Source organism: Macaca thibetana, chromosome 8 (genome assembly GCF_024542745.1).
Source record: "Macaca thibetana thibetana isolate TM-01 chromosome 8, ASM2454274v1, whole genome shotgun sequence".
Classification (NCBI taxonomy): Eukaryota; Metazoa; Chordata; class Mammalia; order Primates; family Cercopithecidae; genus Macaca; species Macaca thibetana.
The window spans coordinates 138,887,491-138,914,737 of NC_065585.1; the positions used below are offsets into that span (position 1 = coordinate 138,887,491).

A 27,247-nucleotide genomic window follows, 5' to 3' on the forward strand; every position below is an offset into this window, starting at 1 on the left:
AATTGATGACTTCAAACACCAACTAAATTTGTTATTATCCTATAAAGTGGTTCTTTCTAATAATATACCAAGCATTGTGATCAAATGGTATTTCCAGACAGTAATGTTCCAACTCAGCTCCTCACTGATACGTATACTTAGAGGTCACTTAAACTTTTGGGGTCTGCTTTGCCACTTTGAAACATGCGGAAAGGAATTCAAGCCTTCCATACACTAGAGGACTGGGAAGATGTGAAAGGCCATGTTTTCATGTACCCAGTAACCATTTCCTGCACACTTATTCTGATCCAGAAACTGCCTAGACATCAGGGATAAAACAGTGAACGGGAGCCAGACGATCACTGTACCACATGAAGCAGGCACTCAGGAAGAAATAGGCAATGATTTTATAAACTATGAGAAATAGCAAAAGAATTAACACGGCCATAAAATGATGACCATGGGATTTTTTTATTCAAGTGTTTTCCTGTTTGTTCCTATGTGTGCACGTTGGCAGGTGTAGGGATTAAGTCATCTTTCATTTAATTGAGAAAATTTTAAATTATAGGAAAGAAATTTTATGTGCCAGAATTCTCTTTGAAAATGGGGTGGAATGTTATGTAAAATTCATTAACAATTACATGAAAAATGTACAGGGTTCCTGGGTCTTACAGTTTTATCTGGATAATTGATAACCAACACACAATCTCTTTGATGGGGAAAAAATGCTGATGAACAAGCTCTCTTTCTTAAAGAATTCTGTGATGTCTCATTCTACACTGACTGGCAGGCATTCTTCTCTCTCCTAACTTTGTCTCTGTAACTTTCTTTCTGTGACAGCTGCTTGTGGAGGGAATCTGACGGGCCCAGCAGGTGTTATTTTATCACCCAACTACCCACAACCATATCCTCCCGGGAAGGAATGTGACTGGAGAGTAAAAGTGAACCCGGACTTTGTCATTGCTTTGATATTCAAAAGGTACTGTCTCTTGCAGAACTCCTCTTTTTAGTAGGATTTTTAATGCCATACCTAAAAATTACTTCTTTTATGACCTCAGAGTCTCCAGTGTTATATCTAGGTAAGCACTAGATTTTGTGTCTAATGGAGACTACACCAGGCTGCAAAATGACATAAATGGGAATATATTATTTTGCTTTGGAGTATTCTACTTATGTGAAGATGCACATGAATTATCTTTAAATACTGTTTATCTTGCAGACAATGTGCTCCCTATGAGAAGGCTTAACTTACAGAATGTTCAATAAAAATAATAAAAATATGGTATGGAGACACTTGGTGTAATTTCTCATCAATGCCTCCTGTCGTGCTCAATGCATGATAGTGAATTCCTTTCCACAGCACATCCTGACTTTCCTGAGGGTAGCACTGCTAATATCATTACAATAATTAAGACTTAATAGGGCCTTGAAAATGAAACTTTCCCCAAATGTGGTTGCTGTAAAGTCTGAGTTACTAGATTTCAGTCCTAAAAATATGCTAACTTATTCTTACTAAACTAGAGGGTGGAAGGTCAAATACCGTGGCCATTTTATGAAAATAAACTCTTTAAATAATTATATTATTAGGATATAGTATATGATAATTACTTTTTATTGAATCCAAAGATCTTTTCTAACTTAGACTTTGACTTTTGAACTAAATGAAAGTGATATTTGCAAAGGTGAGTCATTCTGTAGACTTTCCTATTGACCTTTCAGCTATCCAGGGCAAGTACCTGGGATTAGAGTTTTTAATCTGTCAATGGAGCCAGTTTCCTTTTCTAGAAATCTTTATGTCAATATTCAAGGCCTGAATGTGTTTACGTTCCCTCACTTTCTCCCCCTGATGAGATCTGAGTCAGTAGAATTTTACGTTTCTGTGATTCTGAATCTTAAGTAGGTTGATAATCATCTTTTCCTGAATTTACTAAACTGCCACAAATTTACCAAATGTTTCTTAGCTATTACAGAAAACCAGTGAACACTCACTGGCTATATTTTTTAGATATCTTTGTGGGTTTTGTTAATGTTAAATTCTAGCAGCATCCTCCTTAAAATTAGGAGGCACCTCTGGTTTCAAGATATTATAAGTGGATTAATAGTTGAAGCCAGGTGTGGTGGTTCATGCCTGTAATCTCAGCACTTCAGGAGGCCAAGATGGGGAGCACTTGAGTTCAGAAGTTTGAGACCAGCCTGTGCAACATAGTAAGACTGTCACTACAAAAATATTTTAAACATTGTCCTGGTGTCCTTTTGTATGCCTGTGGTTCTGGCTACTCAAGAGGCTGAGACAGGAGGACTGCTGGAGCCCAGGAGGTGGAGGCTGCAATGAGCTATGATAGTGTCTAGTCTGGGCAACAGAGCAAGACCTTATCTTAAAAAAAAAAAAAGGAAAAGAAAAGGAAAGAAAAGGAAAGGAAAGGAAGACAGGAAGACTGAAAGAAGAGAAAGAAAAGAAATGAAAAGAGAGAGAGAAGGAAGGAAGGAAGGAAGGAAGGAAGGAAGGAAGGAAGGAAGGAAGGAAGGAAGGAAGGAAGGAAGGAAGGAAGGAAGGGAGGAAGGAAAGAAGGAAGGAAGGAAGGAAGGAAAGAAAGAAAGAAAAGAAAAGAAAAAGAAATAATTGAAAGTGAACACAGAACCTTGTTAGTAAGAGTTTCCTCCTTCCCGTAAAGTGCAACTCTTTTGATGATATGCATATTTAAGGCATTTTTGTGCAAGGACTTTTTCACTGTGTTTTATACACCCCTCTGGAAGTTTGAAACAGTTAATCTTGAAGCCTCTCCCAACCTATAGATTGTATGACTCATTACCTGACCCAATGTCTCAGAAACTTCAGAAATCAGTGAAAACCAGTGACTTCTCTGATCTGGAGTTTGCATGTGATCAAGTGAACATCTTCCTGGGAAGTAGTGAGGAGGGAGAGGCCAGAATCCTGTTTAGGGACGAGGATGTCCAGCTTCCCAAACAGGAGGCTGGTGCTGATGAGGGCTGGCCAAGATGTACTGTCAGGATGATGGCAAATTCAGGTGTGCTTTTTGTGGGAGAGTGGGAGTCTGTCATTACTAATGATAAAGGCAAAGAATCAAATGACCTGAAGGACATGTGCGCTTCCAGGCTCATTCAGGGCTGTGGGTCTTTAGAAAGAGGATGTTCCATCAAATTTCCCTGTGGACTGTGGGGCTCACACATTGGGGTTCAAATCAAATGTGGTTGAAACACTGAGTCAGGCTTTGGCATGCTATTAGAGCTTAGAGACACGTGCAGCTGGCAGAGGTAGCAATAAGGAGTTCACCAAAGGAATCATAATTAATTATAAATTTCACTCAGACTTCTACACATGAATTTTGATACAGGCAAAAAAGGAGAGCAGATGGGATATATAGTGTTTTATTGTTTTCCTGTGTCTGGTAGTATTTGCAGTGTTGAATAAATTACCAATAATGATAATTAACTAAGCCAAATATTGGGGATATGGCATGACCAGATTTTAATAACATCCTTGCAAACACTCTAAATACAGTAATTATTCCAATAAAATTCTACTTAACCCACATCATTCCTGCTAGCCCCTATACCTAGTAACTCCAACCTTTTATTCCTTCTTCATTCCTGACGTCAGTGAGCTTGTCAAATAAACAGACTAAGAAACCTTCCTAAATTTCCTTTAATAAATATATTCAGAATGTGGAGTGAGGGTATCCTTGACCCGAAACAGGACAGCGTGATGCAGGCTGGACGTTGCACTGATGCTGGTGGTCCCACGTCCTCTGGTCCCCTTCATGGTGCAGTGGACCCCTCCAGGAGGGACCTTCTGTTGCTGTTTTATCATTCAAATCTCCAGATCAAATGGAGCCACTTAGAACATTTTAATGATTACAAAAACAAACAAACCAACAGGCAAAAACCCTGACCTTCTCTGACTCAGTTGTCCTAAATTTCTGCAAATGGAAAGGAAAGGAAGTGGGAGCTTCATAAATTGAGTGCTTTTTAAAGACACATACGAAAAACCTGCTATAGAGAAGAGAAGAGGGAAGGGGTGGCTGCAAGGGATGGGTTTGTTGGTTTGCTTGCTTATTTGTTTGTTTTTGAGATGGAGCCTTGCTCTGTCGCCCAGGCTGAAGTACAGGGGCACGTGATCTCAACTCACTGGAACCTCTGCCTCCTGGGTTCAAGCGATTCTTCTGCCTCAGCCTCCTGAGCAGCTGGGACTAGAAGCGCGCAACACCATGCTCAGCTAATTTTTGTATTTTTAGTAGAGACAGGGTTTCGCCGCATTGGCCAGGCTGGTCTCGAACTCCCGACCTCATGATCGCCCACTTCAGCCTCCCAAAGTGCTGAGATTACAGGCGTGAGCCACCGTGCTCGGCCACAACAGATGGTTTTAATACTTCTACTTTATCAATTTATTCTGTTCACATCAAGATCGTAGACATCTTAACCAAGTTCAGCCTTTCCCTTAGAGTATGCATACTTTTAAAGCTCATAGACTATCAGCCTACACATCACCAATGGCAAATACAGCCTAGCCCTTGAGAGCTTTGGGTTTAAATTGTTACACTCTTTGGGGACTGACTGTATGTTAATGTTAGAGGAGAGAGAAATAGAGAAAAATGGAGAAAGTGAGAGAAAAAGAAAGGAAGGGAGAGAGAAAGAAACTGGGATATTCAGTGATGGTGAAACATGATGTGAGAAAGGTTACGCTGTGCATTGTAGGGACCATTAATATTGGCTGATTCATCCAAGCAAGTAGAGGCTTTTTTTTTTTTTTTTTTTTTTTTTTTGGACAAGGTCTTGTTCTGTCTCAGACTGGAGTACATGGGTGCAGTGGTGTGGTCACAGCTCACTGCAGTCTCAAACTCCTGGCCTCAGGTGATCCTTCAGCCTCAGCTTCCTGAGTAGCTAGGACTACGAGTGTTCACCACCACACTCCACTAATTTTTGTATTTTTGTACAAACAGGATCTCATTATGTTGCCCAGGCTGGAACAACTGCATTTTTTAAGTAAAAATAATGTACAGGTTGTTTGTTTGTTTAAAAAAAAAAAAAAACCTTTAAGAATAGTAATTCTACTGACTATTCCAATAATTTCAAATTCCAATATTTTCAAAGTTCCAATATTCTCAAAACTAAAAATATTCAGATAAAGATAAAAGGTCAGTGGAAATGTATCTCTTTTGAGCTCTGTTCTTTTAAACTGCATCTGATTTAGCAAATTAATGGGTACAGGGAAAGGATAGCATAACTCTGCTATTATGACTTATTTCCTTTTGGCTATGGTCAAAATAATATTGTATTGAACATGATGGTAATTAGGCAAAATACGATTTGTCATAATTGATATATTTTATACTTATTGCTATTTTATTAATATTTTGATTCATATTACATTTAACTTTTGGATTGCCCTAATTGAAAAATTATTAGACAAAAGCAAATAAAATCACTTTGTGCACTCAAAGGCTTACCACTCTGGAAGATAAGGTAAATCTCTATTCGCCCTATGACATAATTACTATTCTTTTCTTTAGTTTCAACATGGAGCCCAGCTATGACTTCCTACACATCTATGAAGGGGAGGATTCCAACAGCCCTCTCATTGGGAGTTACCAGGGCGCTCAAGCCCCAGAAAGAATAGAGAGTAGCGGAAACAGCCTCTTTCTGGCGTTTCGGAGTGATGCCTCTGTGGGCTTGTCGGGGTTCGCCATTGAATTTAAAGGTACTGTGACTGCCTGAATTGGGGTGGGAATTGACTTGTATCAGGCCTGTTTTTATTGTAAGCATTGCTTTGTAACATCTTGCTTATCTGTTTAATACCCAAATGCTGACCTGTGTCTCCTCCGTCTGGGAAGATACATGTCTCCTCCCTCCCCAGTGAAGATATTCCCGAGGTGCATTTCTACCTTAACTGGAGGAAGAAAGAGAGGGGGACAAACTGTCCAAATTCATGACCATATAAAAATAAATTGTGGTTTGTAAAATAAAGAGTTTGATGACATTTAGTAATTATTTTGAGATGGGTTTTAACATCTTATAATTTGTTTCTTCAAGATGATTAAATGTAAGTACATGAAAATCACTATTTTTTTTTTTTTTTTGGAAACAGAGTTTTGCTCCTGTTGCCCAGGCTGAAGTGCAATGGCTTGATCTCAGCTCATTGCAAGCTCCACCTGCCGGATTCAAGAGATTCTGCCTCAGCCTCCTGAGTAACTGGGATTACAGGCACCCACCACCACGCCCAGCTAATTTTTGAATTTTTAGTAGAGACAGGGTTTCATCATATTGGTCAGACCACCACGCCCAGCTAATTTTTGAATTTTTAGTAGAGACAGGGTTTCATCATATTGGTCAGGCTGGTCTCGATCTCCTGACCTCAGGTGATCCACCTGCCTCGGCCTCCCAAAGTGCTGGGATTATAGGCATGAGCCACTGCGCCCAGCCAAAAATAATTTCATTTTATCTCAACATTTTCCATGTCAATATGTCTGTGCCCTTCCCTGCCTCAGTCACCCATGGCTGGTTTGGCAAGGTTTCTGACGCTGCTCAGAGCTCTTTCCTTTGATCCTCAGATCAGTGATTCACCGTTGATTTGCTATAAACCATTCTCTGCCATTAACATCCAAGGAAAACAGACTGACCTAAAAAACCACCCTCAATTCAGCATTTTGTTATTGGGTCCATCAAAATAAATGTGTGTTTTTTCAAGTTTATTTCTCATGTGAACAAAATAAAATACAAGGTGTATTACAAAGAATTAGGGAAGCAGACTTAACAAAATATCACTTCACAGTAACGAGGGTTTTCTTTTAAAAAATGAAAATATTTTTATTTATTTATACCTTTGAGTTCAGTTCGTATGAAAAATATTTTTAAAAAGAATATATTTTATGTTCCTTACCTCATTAATAGACCTGTTCATATAGTTTTAAGTAGGCAATTGGTCTCTCTGCTCCCAAACATCAAAATCTGCAAACTTGGTCGGGCGCGGTGGCTCACACCTGTAATCCCAGCGCTTTGGGAGGCCGAGGCGGGCGAATCACGAGGTCAGGAGATCGAGACCATCCTGGCTCACACGGTGAAACCCCGTCTCTACTAAAAAAAATACAGAAAAACTAGCCGGGCGCGGTGGCGGGCGCCTGTAGTCCCAGCTTACTGGGGAGGCTGAGGCAGGAGAATGGCGTAAACCCAGGAGGCAGAGCTTGCAGTAAGCCGAGATCCGGCCACTGCACTCCAGCCTGAATGACAGAGCGAGACTCCGTCTCAAAAAAAAAAAAAAAAAAAAAAAAAAAAAAAAAAAAAAAATCACACAGGCAAGTAAATAAACAAAACAAATCCTCATATAAATGTGAGAATGTACTTGATCATTGCCCACTGCAACAACTCCGTTCTCCCCGGCATCCTAAGGCACATGAATAAATGGGCCAATGAATGAATGAAGTATGAAGGGCCTTGCAAATAACATGAAGAAAGAACTTCCTTAATTTTTGTTTGGGTAACCAGTATGGCCATCTAACTGGGAGCTATAGCTCTTGAGGTTTTAAAAGTTCTCCAGTGGAGTCTGTGAAAAATAAAAATCACAGGAAAGAGAATAGGAATGATGCCATTGCATGCAGCCCGGAGCAGTGATGTCATTGCATTTAGCCTACAACACTGATGTCATTGCATCTAGCCTGGAGAAATGATGCCATTGCTTCCAGCCTGGAGCAGTGATGCCATTCCATCCAGCCTCAAGCAGTGATGCCATTGTATCCAGCCTAGGGCACTGATGTCATTGCATCCAGCCCAGAGCAAGTGCTGGTGTGGATAGTAAAGCAGGTGACAGATCCAGTTCTTAGGCGTGATGGGAAATGGAAGGGGCACCAGGGAGTCGTGCTGTGCAACAATTCGCAAGTGCTGTGCAACAATTCGCAAGTGCTGTGCAACAATTCGCAAGTGCTGTGCAACAATTCGCAAGTGCTGGCTAAGGCAATCTACCAGGCTTCTGATGCAGGAAAGCTCAAAGGTATGCTTAAGTGGAACGGACAAGGACAACACAACACAGCCTGCTATGAAGTCATCTATTTAGAAAGCCTGGCAAATTGTAAGCAAAAAAAGTGCCAGTGATTTATCACTGAACATCCTGAAGTGACAACTAAGTAATGGAACTAAAAGATTAGATGCAGTTCATTGGGAAAAAATCCTGCCATCAGAAATCAAAATTAGTGGCTTAAAGAAGAAAGTTGTGTAGGTGATATTTAATTAAACGGGAAACTAGACTAAAAGAGATTTATAACAAAAAAATGATCAAAAAGGACAAAAGGGCAACAGACATATATTAATAGGTGTGTACTGGGAAATTTTTTATTTTCAATAGGGGAACATACTATGAACAAGGCCAATGCTTCTATTCACTAGATGCTCAGTACATTGTGTTGAATGATTGAATAAAAAATCAGAAAAATTGAGCAACTTTTATAGTACCTACAGGTTTACTTATTTGATCTGTATTTCCTTAAGCTAATGTTCTGTGTTCTATATGGGATTTAATGCAGTTACAAAGAATTATCAACATGTCCACTACCATTTTCAGTCTCCAAGTGGCTTTTCAGTAAAGCAATTAGAGAGCACTGGTTCGAAGGCACAAAACAAGAAATATACATAAAATATATATGTGTCATTTAATCTCGAATTCTTAATCAAATGAACAAACTTATATAATCTATATTATATATAGATTTAATCAAAGTATGTAAATTATATATAAGAAATATAGTTCATTAAATATAACACATTATTATAATAGATTATTTATCTAATGCATATAATGATTAAGTCAGTGATCACCAAAGACGTCTCTGTTTGGTTGATGATGATACATGGGTTATTAAAAATATGATTGAAAATATTGAATCAATACAGTTAATCAGTTCTCTTTTTCTTCCTCCAGCTTCCCAAAGTGTAGCATTTTTGTTTTTGCTTTTTCTCTTCCATTATATATTATCTGTTTCTAGCAGGATGGTAGAGTGTAGGGTTATACATTTTTTCATTTAGAGATACTTTAGATGGTCTATTGAAATAGAAAATTAACACTATTAAGACTACCAGAAGATGACTGAAATTGACTGCAGAGCAACATGACTCTGAAGAGAAAAGGTTTTGTATTTTTACTTGGGAAGAAGAAATACTTAATGCAGCCAAAAGTGAATGCCTAATTGAGGGGCCCCAGAATTGGGCAGGTCTCTGCAGGGTGTCTGTGGAAGTGACTTAACTTTCCTTGAGTTTTACTTTCTTTTTTTTTTTTTTTTTTTTTTTTGAGATGGAGTCTCGCTCTGTCGCCCAGGCTGGAGTGCAGTGGCCGGATCTCAGCTCACTGCAAGCTCCGCCTCCCGGGTTTGCGCCATTCTCCTGCCTCAGCCTCCCGAGTAGCTGGGACTACAGGCGCCCGCCACCTCGCCCGGCTAGTTTTTTGTATTTTTTTAGTAGAGACGGGGTTTCACCGTGTGAGCCAGGATGGTCTCGATCTCCTGACCTCGTGATCCGCCCGTCTCGGCCTCCCAAAGTGCTGGGATTACAGGCTTGAGCCACCGCGCCCGGCCTTGAGTTTTACTTTCTTAACATCCTTTCCTGGCAGAGGTGTTGTGGAGATTAGAATTAAACCAGAAATACACCTAGTTCAGTGTCTGGTACATAATAAGCCCTCAATACATTTCAGCAATTATTATAACTAAGGTAGAACTATTGGCTGTTAGTACATCCAGGGCACAATGTTTGACCATCATCTATCAGTCAGTATATTTTTTTCTGCTAAGTTTGATGTTTATTAAGACTAACAACAGAAATACGGTAGTAAAAGAATGAGAACGACCATCCATCTTCATCTTCTAAGTTTGTCTATTGTTATTCGTATAAGAAAGTGCTCTTAACTTTCAGGAATTAAACTGTTTCATTTTGAGAAGCCAAATTCTCCAGCCTTTTCTGAAAGGTGTGGAATGATTTTATGTTAATATGTTTGATGTACAAAAGTTAGAAAATGAACCTCAATTTTTTTAGTCAATTTTTCTTTGATTCAGCCCTAAAATCTATAGCCAAAAAAGCATAAACATATAAAAATGTAGAACTACATTTTTTATGTAGATGAAGGTAATTTTATGTCAATGCTGTGGTAAAATGTGGTTTTTAAAATGGAAATATAATTTTATTTAAAAGGAATTTATTATTTAATTAATAGTTTCACTTGGTCATTAGCCAATCAATCAATATTCTTTGAGTATTTCTTACTTATTTAGGGCACTGTTCTGGGCCCTAAATAACACAACTAAAGAACCAACCCAACAAACAAATACACAAACAAGAATAAAATTCCTGTTCTCATGCAGATTACATTCATTTCTTCTGCAGAGAAACCACGGGAAGCTTGTTTTGACCCAGGAAATATAATGAATGGGACAAGAATTGGAACAGACTTCAAGCTTGGCTCCACCATCACTTACCAGTGTGACTCTGGCTACAAGATTGTTGACCCCTCATCCATCACCTGTGTGATTGGGGCTGATGGGAAACCCTCCTGGGACCAAGTGCTGCCCTCCTGTAATGGTGAGTGCACGCTTGGGTATTTTCTAGAAATACACCTTTCCTTTCAAATGCAGCATCTCATTGAAGAAATGGTTTCACATTTCAGCATGTATTCCTCTAATCAGTGGTGAGGATTGCTTAGAGAGCTAGTGTGGAATGAATATCAGGCATTCATTGATCATTTAATGCAGCTAGTGTGTTAGCCATTCTCATAGGTTTCTGGGAGGAGCAATGTTTTTCCTTCACTCATACAGTTTGACATTTTTCACTTCTGTTTTTGTGTGTTCTAGACCTGTTCTTTATAAGAGATGCTAATTAGCCTTCCCTAGTTACTTTTGTCTCTCTCTCTGTCTCTCCCTCTCTCTCTCTCTCTTCCCCCATATATAAAATACTGACATCTGGTCGGGCACGATAGCTCACGCCTGTAATCCCAGCACTTTGAGAGGCTGAGGCGAGTGGATCATGAGGTCAGGAGTTTGAGACCAGCCTAACCAACATGGTGAAACCCTGTCTCTACTAAAAATACAAAAATTAACTGGGCGTGGTGGTGCGCACCTGTGATCTCAGCTACTCAGTAGGCTGAGGCAGGAGAATCACTTGAACCCGGGAGGTGGAGGTTGCAGTGAGCTGAGATTGCATCACTGCACTCCAGCCTGGGTGACAGAGCAAGACTCCATTTCAAAAAAATACACACACACACACACACGTCTATTTATCTATCTGTATATACAGAGAGAAAAAACAAATATGCATACATTTGAATGGATATGTCATTTCCCCCCAAAACAGCAATAGTTTGTAATTCCTTAGGAATTAAGTTAGTAAAATCATTGAATCAGCATTCAAGGACAGACAAAACTAACCTACAGTGATAAAGTCAGACAGCAGCTGCCCTGTGGGTGTGAACTGGGGAGAGTGGGATGATAGACTTCCTGGCTGCTGGCCACGGTACGTATCTTAACCTAGGTGGTGGTTTCAGGGGGGTCTCCACAGGCAAACACTCCTCAGGCTGTGGACCCATGACTTGTACCCTTTACATTTTGCATGGTATGTATTTAAAGAAGAAGAAGAAGAAGGTAGAACTTCATGATTTTTGCAGAGACATTCATTTCTAGGGTTATTTTAAGATGAACTCAAAGACCAGTTTAGTTTGATAAACTATGAAACAAACATGTTTTCCTCAAGATGGCCTAACAATACTACTGGCACCTTCAGGCCAAATAAGCATTTTAAATATTACCATACAAGAGGCTGGGCGCAGTGGCTCATGCCTGTAATCCCAGCGCTTTGGGAGGCTGAGGCAGGTAGATCACCTGAGGTCATGAGTTCGAGACCATCCTGGCTAACATGGAGAAACCCCCTTTCTACTAAAAATACAAAAATTTAGCCGGGCGTGGTGGCGCGTGCCTGTAATCCCAGCTACTTGGGAGGCTGAGGCAGGAGTATCGTTTGAACCCAGGAGACAGAGGTTGTGGTAAGCCAAGACTGTGCCATTGCACTCCAGCTTGGGCAACAAGAGCGAAACTCCATCTCAAAAAAAAAAAAGGAAAAAAAAAAAAAAAAAGAAAAGAAAAAAGTATATAAGAAACTGAAATCAAACAAACAAAACAAAATGAAACAAAACCTACTTCCCTGACATGTTCTGCTATTTCTATGTTTCTAAGTCTATTCTCTTATGACCCTGCAAGCTTTTAAGTTAAAGAAGTGTATTTGTCTGGACCTAGCAGTAGTAGTAACTGGCACAGAGTAAGAACTTAAGCCAGGTGTGGTGGCTCACACCTGTAATCCCAGCACTGTGGGAGGCCAAGGCTAGTGGATCTCTTGAACTCAGGAGTTTGAGACCAGCCTGAGCAACATGACAAAACCCCATCTCTCCCAAAAATGCAGTACAAAACTTAGCTGGGTGTGGTGGCTCATGCCTGTAGTCCCAGCTGCTTGGGAGGATGAGGTAGGAGGATCACTGGAGCCCAGGAGGTGAAGGTTGCAGCGAACTGAGATCCCGCCACTGCTCTCTAGCCTGGGTGACAGATCGACAGATGGAGAAAGTTAATTTTTGTGTTTTAAAATCATGATTAGAGGCCAGGTTATGCATCAGTCCTTTCTAGTCATCTGTTTAATTAAAAATTCTGATAATTTAGTCATTGTGTTACTTGCTTTGGGAGACTTTTCTAAATGGAAAGTTATACAGTCCCTCTTTTCTAAGTTTATTAAAAACTAAAATAAGAAGCACTTGGGAGCTTAAAATAGAACTCAGCGTGCTCATAGGTGAGGGAGGCAGTGAGCCAGAGTGGCTTTGAGGTAAAGAGAGCCTTTGACCTAGCATTACAAGTCAGGACTAAGGTCTCCCTGATGCCTGCACAGCCCCCAAAACAGGACGGAGCCAAGCTAAGAAGTGGGTGTGACTTGGTGAGAAGGTGGGCACGAGGGAGCTGGAAGTCTCCGCCCAGCACCCACCCTTCCCTGTCCTGGCCCAGGAGGGGCCACGCCTCCACCCCCTCCTCTCTTGCCGCCAGCCTGGGTGCCCCTTATATCCTGAGCGGCCTGGGCAGTGCATGCCGGTGGTTCTGGGTGCCTGCCATGTGCTCTTGCAGTTGGCCAGGGGCCGGTGGTGACTTGCTGTCCAAGGTCCTGAGGATCCTCCCTTCTGGGCGAGGCGTAGCCCGTGCCGGCAAGGCCGGGCTTGTGAGCCAACGGCAGCACTGAAAGGAGGGCCCTGCAGAGTGACCAGATCTCGCCTCACCTCCTCCCGTCTGTGTCACTCCAGACAAGATACACAAGGCTGAGAGCGATGCCAGTCTCTAGGTCACAAATGTTAGGAGGATAAATTCCACAGGCATAAGGCTCCCCAAAACTAGTAAATCTTAATTCTGAATGTAACTGGTTTCCAAAACCATTTTGACGTAGCAAAGGGCAATGACTTCAAACCTTTTTGATTTGACATCCAATCAATATAACTATTGAACATGCAACCTCGATGTCTGCAACACATTTCAGGTACTGACCTTCTCGGCAGTTGTATTATAGACCACATAATTACTACATGAATGCAGACATTTAAAAAGATGGAATTTGAGACCAGACAAAGCTGCTCATGCCTGTAATCTCAGCACTTTGAGAGACTAAGGCAGGAGGATCGCTTGAGGCCAGGAGTTCAAGACTACTCAGGGCAACATAGACCCCATCTCTACAAAAAAATAAAAAATAAAAATAAAATAAAATGAGCTGGGTAGGGTGGTGCACCTGTGGAGTTCCAGCTACTCGGGAGGCTGTAGCAGGAGGACCCCTTAAGCTCAGAAGGTTGATGTTACCGTGAGCTGTGAGTGGATCACTGCACTCCAGCCTGGGCAGCAGAGCAAGACCCTATCTCAAGAAAAAATAATAATAATTTTGGGTAAAAATTCTAATTTTCTTTCTTATATCCCAGAAAATGATTTTTGCATCCCTTGGTGTATTTTTCCCCCACTTCAGATATCTTTAGCAATTATATAGAGTCTAGTGTGAGGGAGATAAAAGTAGGTAGCGAAATTGAGGAAAGATGATGAATCCTGTACTTTTGTTAACTAATAATACAAAAGGCGTTTAATTTATATTAAATTCAATTACAGTTGGATGTATGGGAAGTGATAAAACTTTAGCCATAGAAAAAGCATGGCTAAAGTATTAGCCATAGGAAAAATACTTTTTCTACACTTTATATATATTCTCTCGCTATACAGACATGTATATTAATTTATACACACATATATAGGAATTATACATATATACACACATATATGTATATATATTCACATATTCCTATATATAGGATATATACATATTCTTATGTATATATTCCTATATATATAGGTTATATATATGAAACCAAATTTTTAATTAGAGATTGTTTCACTTTCCATGTCTGAAGATCTGCAGAGTGAGGCACAATTTATTTTACCAGTCATCAAAGAGCATAACGCATGGAACACTCATTTCCCCATATGGAATATTCTATTTACCTGTAAATAAAAATTTGTATTCGAAATCTGGAAAGCAGAGATGGCTTCTCCTGTAGTGCATCTTGGATCTCTCATGGAGAGCAGCATGTTTTATGCATGAATCCGTGTCTGTGATTTATTCAGATCGCCAGTTAACCTTGGGGCCTTTTGCTCCACTTTAAATATTTTGATAGTTCCTACATCATGGGATGCAGTTGGTGCATTTTGGACCAGTTTGTTTTAGATGCATGGTGTCATGTTTTTCCTGGTTATTCATCTGTTACCTACAAATTTTGCTTATTGGAAGTTTTTTGTAGAATTGTAACTGAAATTGAAACAAGGTAGAGCCCCTTTCATGGGTCAGAATGACTCTGTTTGCTAGTTTTGTGTATTCAGTTTGGTTCTATGTGGTTGCCTTTATGTATGAGATGTATATATTCTAATTAGCCAGATGGATAAGCAAGCTTCTTGTTAACATTAGCAATGAATGCTCTTGTATGTCTTTATTCATTTAGGCAATAATCTGTTTAATATGTTAATTACCAAATAACAAACATTTATTTATTTTTCCTCTGTTGTATTAAAATAAAATTCCTAAGGTGAGAAGCACCATGGCTGTTTCTTAGATTAGCACAGACATAACAATTATTAAGAATTAGGCCGGGCACGGTGGCTCACGCCTGTAACCCCAGCACTTTGGGAGGCCGAGAGGGGCAGATCACGAGGTTAGGAGATCAAGACCATCCTGGCTAACACGGTGAAACCCTGTCTCTATACAAAAATCTAGCCGGGTGCGGTGGCAGGTGCCTGTAGTCCCAGCTACTCGGGAGGCTGAGGCAGGAGAATGGCATGAACCCAGGAGGCGGAGCTTGCAGTGAGCTGAGATCTGGCCACTGCACTCCAGCCTGGGTGACAGAGCGAAACTCTGTCTCAAAAAAAAAAAAAAAAAAAAAAAAAAAAAAGAATTAAATAAAAATTCTGTCCATATTTTTTCTAACACAAATGTTTGGTCATGTATGAAACATATAATTGTTGTAGTTCTTCTGGTGCTTAGCCTTCTGATCTGAGGAAGAATGGACAGGCACAAGCACCATTTATCAAGGTAGTAAAAGACAGAAGTTTTTAGTCAGTTTTCCTTAATTTCATCTTTGGCTTTTTTAAAGTGTCCTCTAGTATCATAAGGCAGTCCTCTTTTATTCTGTCCTTGGACAAAGTGTTTCTTTGTAGTTATACTTTAAAACATGTATTAGTCAGGGTTCTCTAGAAGGACAGAACGAATGGAATAGCTACATACATAAAGGGGAATTTATTAAGCATTAACTCACATGATCACAACTCCCACAATACACTGTCTGCAGGCTGAGGAAAAAGGAGGGCCATTCTGAGTTCCAAAACTGAAGAGCTTAGAGTTCAATGTTCAGGGGCAAGAAGCATCCAACCCAGGAGAAAGATGTAGGCTAGGCCAGTCTCTCATTTCACATTTTTCTGCCTGCTTATATTCTAGCCATGCTGGCAGTTTATTAGATGGTGCCCACCCAAATTAAGGGTGGGTCTGGCTTTCCCATCCCACGGACTCAAGTGTTAGTCTCCTTTGGCAGCACCCCCACAGACACATCCAGGATCAATACTTTGTATCCTTCAATCCAAAAGTTGAAACTCAGTATTAACCATCACAAAACATATGGCCGGGCGTAATGGCTCACGCCTGTAATCCCAGCACTTTGGGAAGCCGAGGCAGGTGGATCACGAGGTCAAGAGATCGAGACCATCCTGGCCAACATGGTAAAACCGTCTCTACCAAAAATACAAAAATTAGCTGTGCTTGGTGGTGTGTGCCTGTAGTCCCAGCTACTCGGGAGGCTGAGGCAGGAGAATCTCTTGAACTCGATAGGTGGAGGTTGCAGTGAGCCAAGATCGTGCCATTGCACTCCAGCCTCGTGACAGAGCTATCAGAAGATGTTCTTGATAAGAATTAGTTTACCATCGCTAATAATTTGGGAATCAAAATTTTGGCCCAGTGATGACGTTTTTCCACTTTTTACTTATACTTCTTATTTAAAATTTTAAACTAATTTTTTAATGGAAAAAAGATCATTTGCAAAGTGATATGTTTGAATTTTATGTGACTGAGCGGAAATAAAATACACTTTCATTCTTTATTTGTGTTTATTTTTTTTTAACTTGAACTTGAAGCTTTTGAGGAAAAAGAAAAGATAGTTCTGACATAACCTGGTTGACCTCATATGGTTATGGTGGAGGAAAATATCTGAGGGATGTATCTGCCTTGGTAGAGTGAGTGACGCCAGGATTCTACCAGAAACCTTCAGTTTTGGAGCTTACAGAAATATCCTCCATCTAAAAGTGAAAATAAAGTGTTTCTATTTAAAACTGTAAAAAACTAAATAGAAGTGTTTTAGAGTGATAACGTGATTTTGAATTAAGACACTAGCATGAAGGCTGAGCTTAGTTAAGTAAAAATCTCTGCTAGCTGATCATAAACAGATCAAAGCTGTCAGATGTCTGAGCTGTTTTCCTTTGACTTTTAGAATACAACTCAAGTTTTTCAAGCCATTGTAATGCAGGGCTTCAGGAAATTTCTTAACTAATCATCATTAACAAGGTGCCTTAACCGTAACATTGCCATATTCTAAGGAGTTTTATTCATCATGGAAAATGTTCTGTCCATCAATTAAGATTTAACATAATGCTAATTAACGTTCAAAGGATTAAACATGTTGTCTCTAACTTTTTTTTCCTTTGAGGCTTGAAAATTGCCATTGTGGCCGGGCACAGTGGCTCACGCCTGTAATCCCCTGTAATCCCAGCACTTTGGGAGGCCAAGGCAGGCGGATCACGAGGTCAGGAGTTCGAGACCAGCCTGCCCAACATGGTGAAACCCCGTCTCTACTAAAGATACAAAAAAAAAAAAACCCAAAAGCATTAGCCAAGTGTGGTGGCGCATGCCTGTAATCCCAGCTACTCGGGAGGCTGAGGCAGGAGAATTGTTTGAACCCGGGAGGGAGGCGGAGGTTGCACTGAGCCGAGATCACACCATTGCACTCCAGCCTGGGTGACAGGGCAAGACTCCATCTCAAAAAAAAAAAAAAAAAAGAAAACAAAAGAAAAGAAAAAGAAAATTGCCATATCAAGAAGAAATGAGCTGTAGAAATATAACCTTTCTGAAATACTGAAGATAATTCTGAATTCAAATCAGTGAGGGTATATCTAAGATAGGAAGTGCAGTCAGGCCACAGCCAGCATGGCAAGGGTGCAATAGGCTGTACTGAGTGGCTCCTGTGCTGGTCAGTGCTCTGTGCTAAATAGATGAGCAGAGCGGACTTGACCCCTCCTTATGTAAAAATATAAGGAAATAGAGTACTGGCAATGTAAAGACTGGATATCAAATGGCTGGGATTTAATTGGAGGTCTGTTCCATGATGCTTTAAAAAGTGCTTTGAACATCTGTGTACAGTGTGTTTCGTTTTCTCAGCAAAAGTGAAGCCAAAGTAAATAAGATAACTGGGGAAAAATTAAGACATACTCACACATACACATACACACAGACATACACCCCCGCCCCGCCACACGCACACCTCTCTATATTTTATAAGCCCTAACTTTCTAATAATGGATTCCTTTAGTTTTAAATTGGACTCATAGGAAGAGACCCCAAAAGCATTAGTAATTATACATGTTGCTTTTTTACTGAAACTATAAGATAAAACATTAAGACAAACAAAACCCCCTAAAAAGCAAAACATTTTTCCTTTTAGTCCCATATAATATAAAAGTGATAGAAAACTGATATAATCTTTGTATCTCTTAAGTTAATAGGAGGATTGACTTTGAACAGACAACTCTGGTGAGACTTTCTAAAATAATTTAATCATTTGTCTTTATAGAACCTGTTCTATTATTATTATAGCTATTTCTCTTATTATTTTAATACATCTGAGACATGGCCTTGAAAATAATATTAGGTTTTTCTCCTAAGTTGCATTACTTCTTACCTGGTAAATCTTTGTTTTTCTATTACATTGATAGCAATGCAAAACAAGATTTTAATGTATTATTTTGTTAAGTGTTCAGTAAACGTGCTCACGTATTTGATGTGTTTCAGCTTTGGCTCATCTATCACGTGCACTATTATTATTGCACAGCACCTCATTCTTGGTTGGTTTTATTTTCAGCTCCCTGCGGAGGCCAGTACATGGGATCAGAAGGAGTAGTTTTATCACCAAACTACCCCCATAATTACACAGCTGGTCAAATATGCCTCTATTCCATAACGGTACCAAAGGAATTCGGTAAGGATGTCCTTTTATTTTTAATTCATTGTCATGTTTCCTTTCAGGGTTAATTTTTCTGTCATTCGATAAACAGGTATTCTAGAGCTTAGTGAAATAGTTCATATAAAAGCAAATGAGTTGCATTTTAGTAGCAGGCTTTCCAAACGTATCCCACACAATGTCCATTACAATCCTTTTACCAATGTAATATTAAATGCTTACAGTCCCTTCTAGGGTTATGATTCAGAATAATTAGAGAGAATTAATTTGGCTTTTTTCTTAGGTTTCTCACACATCGTTCTTTCAATTGGTTGTTTTTATGAGCGAGGGAGGATTTCTCATAAAGTAGAGGGTGGGTCAGAGCACTGTGTGCATGTCTGTGCAGGAATGGCACGTACATTCAGTGAATTCAGTAACCAGATCATGATCGAAATCACTGCATCCTTGAGTCAACCTGTAAGTGCTCAGGGATGGAGGAGCAGGCACAGTCCTGACTGTTTCACCTGCTGAACCCTGACTTTCTATTTCCCTCCTACCTATTGTGTCCAATTCGAGCGAATTTTCCAAGATGACTTCATTTCCAGAAGGACCTTCCCTGGTCGCTTTGCACTTCATTTATGTAATGCTCACTCTCACTCTTGATCAGGACAATTTATCTTGGATCGGATTCTTTTCTGGAGTAAACCAGATAGTAGCTATCGTCATCTTAAAGACTATTTCCCTCTTTCCGATAGGAAAATTGAAAACGCTACATAGTCAAGGTTTTTATATATGTCTGAGACAGCAATCACTCACTCAGCATATAAAGCAGATAAAAATTCTAATGTTAGACTGTATTTGAGGTAAAGCATTTTTAACATATGACAAGAAAGTTATTTGATGGGTAAGAAACTTGTGTGTGGGAGACATTATTTTTATAAACTTCTATTATGTTATGATTCCCAGGCTTCTTACGAATTTAATACACACCCTCCCTGAGCCTTGCTGTTCCCTTTGTTATGATAAATGGACAGTAATACCTAAACGGGTTCTAGATTCCAACTTTTTAAGTTGGCCCAAATTCTTTAAAGTCCCTCATTTAACTTCAACCTTAATTCTGAATTTGAACAAAATACATTTTTCTCACCTAAATGCTCAGCAATATTCCCCGGATTATCACAAAAAAAAGTCTTTTTTATGAATACATGACAAAATATACTTATTACAATGGAGTTTAGCAGTCATATCCTATTATTTTAGTTAAATACAAAATATTATTTTCATCACTACACAATTAAAATTGTGTAAAAAAAAGTCATACTCATCTCCTCAATATTGATTATAATTTCCCAATCTGAAAGGTTTAATCACACAAACACATCACATCCTATCTGGCAGAAAGTCTCAGTGTGGAATAACATAGTTATAGCGAATTTTTAATGAAAATGCATTCTGTCTTTTACTTTCTTCCCCCATTCCTTGCTCTTTCCTACGAAATAAACTAATTAACTAAACAATTAATCTCACAGTATTTGTAAGTCCATGGATGCAAAGATGAATCGAATCTGGTCTATGCACCTGGTAGGCTTATGGTGTGGGGGTGAGGCAGACGTGCAATCCAGACATTACGGGGTGACGTGATCCTTACCAGGTAGGAAGGGGCTGCTTCCTATCTGTCAACACAGGCTGAAAATGGGAAGCAATATTATTAATAAGACAGGTCTTCAGATAACCCAGTTTCCTTTATTCTCATCCAAAACCATAGCCAAGAATGCTTTATAAAACACAAATGTAAGCATTTTAGTATCGTGATAAACATTCTTACTCACTCCTATTACCTACAGAACAAAGTGTTTGTGTTTCAGGGTGGCCTTTGAGGTCCTTGCCAGAGCCCTTTGCATTCCAATCCCCCTGTTTGTTTTTTTATCCACGGAGTGTTAGCTGAAGTTGACTGTTTGCTGCATTTGTCCCCTCTACCATTTTGCTTTTTGTATTCCATTTCCTGATATAATTTCTTATATTCCATTCTTCTATGAATCCTTCTTGAAGAATTAGTGATAGTGCCATCCTCACTGTGAAGCATTGACGGTTCCCACGGCTGAAGCCCCACAACCCTTTGTTTGTTCTTCTCATCACATTCTCATGATTTCCAGCAGCAGCGTGGATAGCACTGAGTAGCTTTTCTCAGTTGGAAACTGAATTTGCTCACTGGGGCTGACTGTGAGTGACGGGTTAGAACCCAGGTGAAGGAGGCGCCTCAAGGAAGATGTCAGGGCCATCTCTAGAATGAGCTGGGCATTCCTCCTGGCTCCTGACATCCTGCACTCAAAATCCATATTTGTCGTGGAAATTACCAAACAGGTTCGAGCATGATAGTCCTGGGACAATGTTAATATCGCCTTCCCTCCTTTTTTCTTAGTTTCTAATATGAAGTGAATGTCAGCTAAATATTTCTTGAAAAAGAGTAGAAATTATCTATAAATGATTCATTTTTGTGACCCAAGTATTTGGCCTCCAATATGATAAAAATCTAATGAAATTGGGGAGGTGGTGGCTGGGTTAGGATGGTATGAGCAAGATCTGTAGAGAAAGTATTAAGTCCTCTCCCTCTCTAATTTCTGAAAAAAGTTTTTAGTGCATTTCATCTCTTGGGAAAATTCACCTAGTCTATATGACTTCTTTGTGTTTTTCTCTGGGAAATTATAAAATCTTCAAAGACAATATTAGATATGTGTGTATGGATTCAGTTACATAAATGTATGTATATGTGTCTGTACACATATGGTCACACACACTGTTACAGTCAGATTACTTCCGTCATACTAACAAATATTAACAGTAATTCTTCCTGTTGGAATTCTGACACACGCAACTAGTGCACACACCTCCATTTCTTGTTCATAATGGTTTAGAATGATTGTAGTGCAAATCTTACAATAAATAAGAAAAGGATTAGTTGTTCATTGCTTGTAAATATATACTAAATCACAGGTTTTCCTGCATATATAAAGGCCCTCTATATCATCAATCTGAATACACAGTATCAGTTAAATTTGAAGTCACAAAGTATATAGTTATGTTTTACTTGAAGGATGTGTGTTCACACAACTTTCATAACCTGTAGGGTAAATGAAATTGTAGAGTGGAAAACAGCAAGTCATTCCTATTATATTCCACAGAATCACGTGTGTAAATCAGTTTGTATGAATATGGTAATGTATTAATATGAATTTGGCATTATAATAACCTTTTGTGAGGAATTTAAATTCCTCATCAAATCATCATGGGGCTTGATCCTTTGCTTATTTTTCATTGAATAAAATGTTGCTAAATATTTGAAAATATAGGGAAGTCTTTACAGATTTTTTTTTTTTTTTTTTTTTTTGAGATAGCGTCTTACTCTGTCGCCCAGGCTGGAGTGCAGTGGCACAATCTCAGCTCATTGCAACCTCTGCCTTCCAGGTTCAAGCGATTCTCCTGCCTCAGCCTCCTGAGTACCTGGGATTACAGGCAGCCACCACCAAGCCTTGCTAATTTTTGTATTTTTAATAGAGACAGGGTTTCACCATGTTGGCCAGGCTGGTCGTGAACTCCTGACCTCAAGATGATCCACCTGCCTCCGCCTCCCAAAGTACTGGGATTACAGGCGTGAGCCACCACATCCAGCCCAGATATTCTTAATTCTGTGTTTATTGAAACAAAAACATTCTTCATTTAATGTTCAAATTTGAAATAAAACAGTATTTTTTTCTTTTATTAAATGCCAAAAGTCAAGAAGCAAAGTAAAATAGTTTCGTCAACTGAAAACTTAGAAAGCAGAGAAAATAAGTTAATATTTATTTTTTACCAGATTCTTAGGATAATGATCCTTTGGGGCAATTAATAAGTATTCAGTGAAATGAAAAATCTCCATTTTGTTTTCTTAGAGCATCTTGTGCCAACATCCCCCCTCTTATTTTTTAGTGGTCTTTGGACAGTTTGCCTATTTTCAGACGGCCCTGAATGATTTGGCCGAATTATTCGATGGAACCCATGCACAGGCCAGACTTCTCAGCTCGCTCTCTGGGTCTCACTCAGGTAAGTCTTAAAGCATTTTGTGCTTAATTTAGTTTAGACAGCTAGGGGGATTGATTTTTAACTTGTCTATTTCTTTTGCTTTGTTTTGATGAATGAGAAATGTAATCATTTTTGAATCTGCGTGTGTGCTTCGAAAAATCTTATTTTAGATGCAAGCTCTCTAAAGTGTTTTTATCTCAGACATAAAATCACCTGCTCTTATCATCTTACTAAGATTACAGAAAATATAATATTTATCTCAGTAAAAGGGGCAAAGATCCGAAAAAGAGGGTGGGATAATCAACTATCATCCACATTTAATTTTGTATCCCATGTATCTTCACCTCCCTTCTGGATGTAAAAATGATTAACATTTCAGTCCAAATCATTCTAAGCCTGTAAGTCCTACATAGAGAGACCCATTAATAACCGCACATCTACCTGTGTTCACATGTACACATGCATACATTTATCCACACATGCACGCAAACACACAGGAACCCCCATAAAACATGGAGTTATTTCACAACTTATTTTTATCCCATTCTTACCCTTAAAATCACATACAGAAATCTGTCTCTAACAAACACTGTATACACCCAGTGTCCTTACTCTGAGTTCTGAATGGTATTCTGTGGGTTTAACGTAGCACAATTTAACCCCACTTTTAATTGATGACCTACCCCTTATTTGTACTGACACGTTTTCATCATTTACGAAATCAGTTTGGTACTGAGTACATTCACTAATTTGCCTAGTAAACTATATGCATCACAAGCTTTGACCAATTAAGGTTAAGATTTGGTTATTTCCAGATTTTCACTATTTCATTATTAACTAAAAGTCTTAAGACCTATGTTTTGTTATTTTCTACCAGGGTTCAGTGACGTATCTAAGAATGCATTAGAGGATACATGTTAAATATGTTGATTATTAGTAACACATTGTCCTCTGAAAAGCTTATGCCAATTCACACACCTCCCACCACTGCTTGAGACAGACTCTTCCACATTTTATATGTGCTTTTATATATTTTTTATTTTTATTTTATTATTATTACTTTTTGAGACAAAGTCCCACTCACTCTGTTGCACAGGCTAGAGAGCAGTGGCACCATCTTGGCTCACTGCAACCTCCATCTCCCAGGTTCAAGCAATTCTCCTGCCTCAGCCTCCTGAGTGACTGGGATTACAGGCATGTGCCACCATAGCTGGCTAATTTTTGCATTTTTAGTAGAGACGTGGTTTCCCCATGTTGGCCAGGCTGGTCTCAAACTCCTGGCCTCAAGTGATCCACCAGCTTCAGCCTCCCAAAGTGTTAGGATTACAGGTGTGAGCCTCTGCGCCTGGCCTATATGTGCTTCTAAAGGTTAAAAATATACTTCAGAAGGTCTTTTCTGAACTCTCTAATTTTTAAAAAATCATCTTTGGATTCAGTTACTTTTTAAAAAATTTTAAGTAAAATTCTTTTAATTTTAGCTAAAATCAAATTAAGGTGATTCTGAGCAAACAATTCACCCTTTACTTCTGTCTCCTTTATTATATAGACCTACCTACCATTGGTGCTTTCTTCAAAAAAAGTCATAAGTGAAATAATGATTACAGTATATTTTAATCAAATTCACTGCCTATTCTTGCCTAGGACAGAGTTTTTAAAACTTTATAGAAACAACATATTTGAGTTTTAAACCACAAAGTGAAAATGTTTAAAAAGTTCAAAAATAAATGTGAAATTTCAGCTTTATCACCATTTTCCAAAATACAACTGTCCTCCACGGTGCTGTGTGTTTTCTGAATCCCATGTATTATCTCGGTTTTCATTTCTAGGGGAAACATTGCCCTTGGCTACGTCAAATCAAATTCTGCTCCGATTCAGTGCGAAGAGCGGTGCCTCTGCCAGGGGCTTCCACTTCGTGTATCAAGGTGAGGGTCACTCCCCATGTCTCCACATGTCACTGTGGTCCTTCCTGATGCTGCACACGCTGCCAGTCTCAGACAGAGCACTCAGAACATCTCAGTGGCATTTTTGTCATATTTAAGGAGCTGGAGGTGTTCGTATGTTCATAACGAAGTTATTTAATAAAAATGTTACAATTTTTTGACAGTTGAAACTCATATTTCTACTACAAAACACGATAATATCTCATTTATCAGGCACTAGAAGGGAATAAATATTGATCATATTACCTTTCTGTAGCTCTTCACATCTTGTAAGATGATTTCAAATACAATATTTTATCTAATTAAGTATTTTGTAATAGTTTAGATCTTAGTAACGATATATGAAATATATTTAAAATGCATTCTACAATTTTATATTTTATTATAAAATCTAAGCTTAAAAGGAAAGTTAACAAAACAAAAAACAAAATATCACACATGCATCTCTTATCCTAACTAAATACCTATTTATTTTGTTTGCGTTTTATTTACTTTGGGTACTTTTACACCTTTATACTTATTTTTTAATTTAAACCTTTTAAAAAATATTTGAGATTGCTCAAAGATTCTGAAAAGCTAAGAATTTTCTCCGCATATGTTTCACTTTTGTTTTGCATATTCATTATATGAACTTGAAAAAATGACCATATAAACTGTTCATATACTTTCGGAAGCTTGGAGTAAGTCTTTGGATGGAGCTTGTCGTGACTGTAAAGGCTGAGATCTGGAAGAAATGATCATGCTCAGAGAAAAACTGTGTGTTCAAAAATAAGAAGCAATACTTAGTCTTTCTAGGTCTTAATTTTGCTGGAGGCTACAGATACAAATGGCCACTGTTAAGTATTTTCTTCAGATCTGGAGAAACATCTTTTCTTAGCAATGTTTCCTTTAATAAAGGTTCCTCCAGAAAACATTATTGATACTATTATGTTTTTTTTTTAAAAGATGGAGTATAGCAATGTTATATTATTTATCAATCATTTCTAATCATCTCAAATTCGGAATTTCATGACTTCAAAACAGTTCAGTGTAAAAACCCTTCAGTTTTCAGCAATTAGATAATTTAAAGAGTAATGAGAAGAGAATGAGGATGATGCCTAACAGTTAATCGGGAGACAAAGATCTCTCAGATCCCGTGTAAGTAGCCATTGAGTGAATGGAGATGCGAATGCATTAAAAAGAGTTACATTGTTATAAGTTACATCTTTTATTAAAATGTAAATAATTACCCAGTAGTTTTTAAAAACGTACTTTATTAGAGTGTGGCCTGTTGAAACAACCCGTCTCTTACTACTTCTAATTTTTTCAGATAAATTCTATCTGACTTTGCAAAAGCAGAATCATGTTTAGACCAAAGTGAGATGTGTAAAGAAACTGGGCTGCCTGAACATTTTCTCTCCTGGCAGTGCTCAAGTGACTGACCTTGTCTGCCTTTATAAGGGGCTTTCTTTGGTTTTTGATAAAGATTATAAAATCTATCAGATCATCAGATAACATATTGCTTGCAGCTGGTGTCTAATATTCAAATGTTGTCCTTGGAAGGCATGTATTTTAAAAATTTTGCTTAAAGTAATACATTTTCATCAAAATGTCAAAGATACAGAAAAGTAGAAAGAAAAGAACATCATTTATAGAGGACATTTATTTTTCTTGTCCTCAAGAGTATATAATGACTCTAACATCCTTAATATTTTATAAATTTCTAAATACCTCCTTCTCTTGCTTTGCTCCTACTAGTGTGTTTATGCAAAAAATTGATGTCTTTTTATCAAAAACTAAGTTTTTCTGGAGGTAAAGAACTAGAATTATAAATGCAACTTATAAATTACTCAACAGCAATGGTAAAAGGTTTGAGTACACATGAAAAGTTAAATTGAACATTGCTTCTTGAAAGACAGTAGTTACACTGAAGCCTAAAAATTATTTGAACTCTATTATATGAAAGTATTCTGAACAGTACTTTCATACACTACAGCTTCATTCTTTCATAAACAAATTCAGCTTCAAATTGCACATAGACTTTATGATTTCCATGTTTGTAGGATACCTAACCCTTGTTAGACACAGTTCGGTTATAAAGAGCTGCTGGGGGCTGCCGTGAAAAATGTTTGCAACAGTGACAGTGTGCAGAAAACGTGTGTGTGACTCCAGACATGCACAGATCATGGTCTCTAGCCCTCTGCTCCCCACCCCCCATTTAGTGATGTGAAGACATAATTAATGATGATGTTACCATCTTTCTGAACTTGTGAAGCAGTGGAAGTCTAGAGGCTTTTGAATGCAGTATTCTAGTGAACCTATGCAATTGCTGGGTTTTTGTTTGTTTTCCACACTGTTTGAGAGCAGAAGGGTACATTTGGAAAGCATGAGAGAAGAAGGTATGAGTTAGATCACAGGGCACCCCAGAGAAGGCTGTGGCGAGTGACCCTTCAGAATGAAACACTGGATAACCCTTCAGCATGGATGTGTCCATGGTGAGCCA

General features: G+C 38.7%; 1 protein-coding gene across 1 annotated transcript in view; it reads left to right on the plus strand.

Annotated features, from left to right (window-relative positions):
• The window catches only part of CSMD1 (CUB and Sushi multiple domains 1), a 2,043,790-nt gene that overhangs the window by 1,753,599 nt on the left and 262,944 nt on the right, over positions 1-27,247 (plus strand). The window contains 6 exon segments of the mRNA XM_050802644.1: positions 820-958; positions 5,508-5,695; positions 10,354-10,548; positions 18,692-18,808; positions 22,733-22,846; positions 24,652-24,747. Coding sequence (XP_050658601.1) covers positions 820-958; positions 5,508-5,695; positions 10,354-10,548; positions 18,692-18,808; positions 22,733-22,846; positions 24,652-24,747 — 849 coding nt within the window.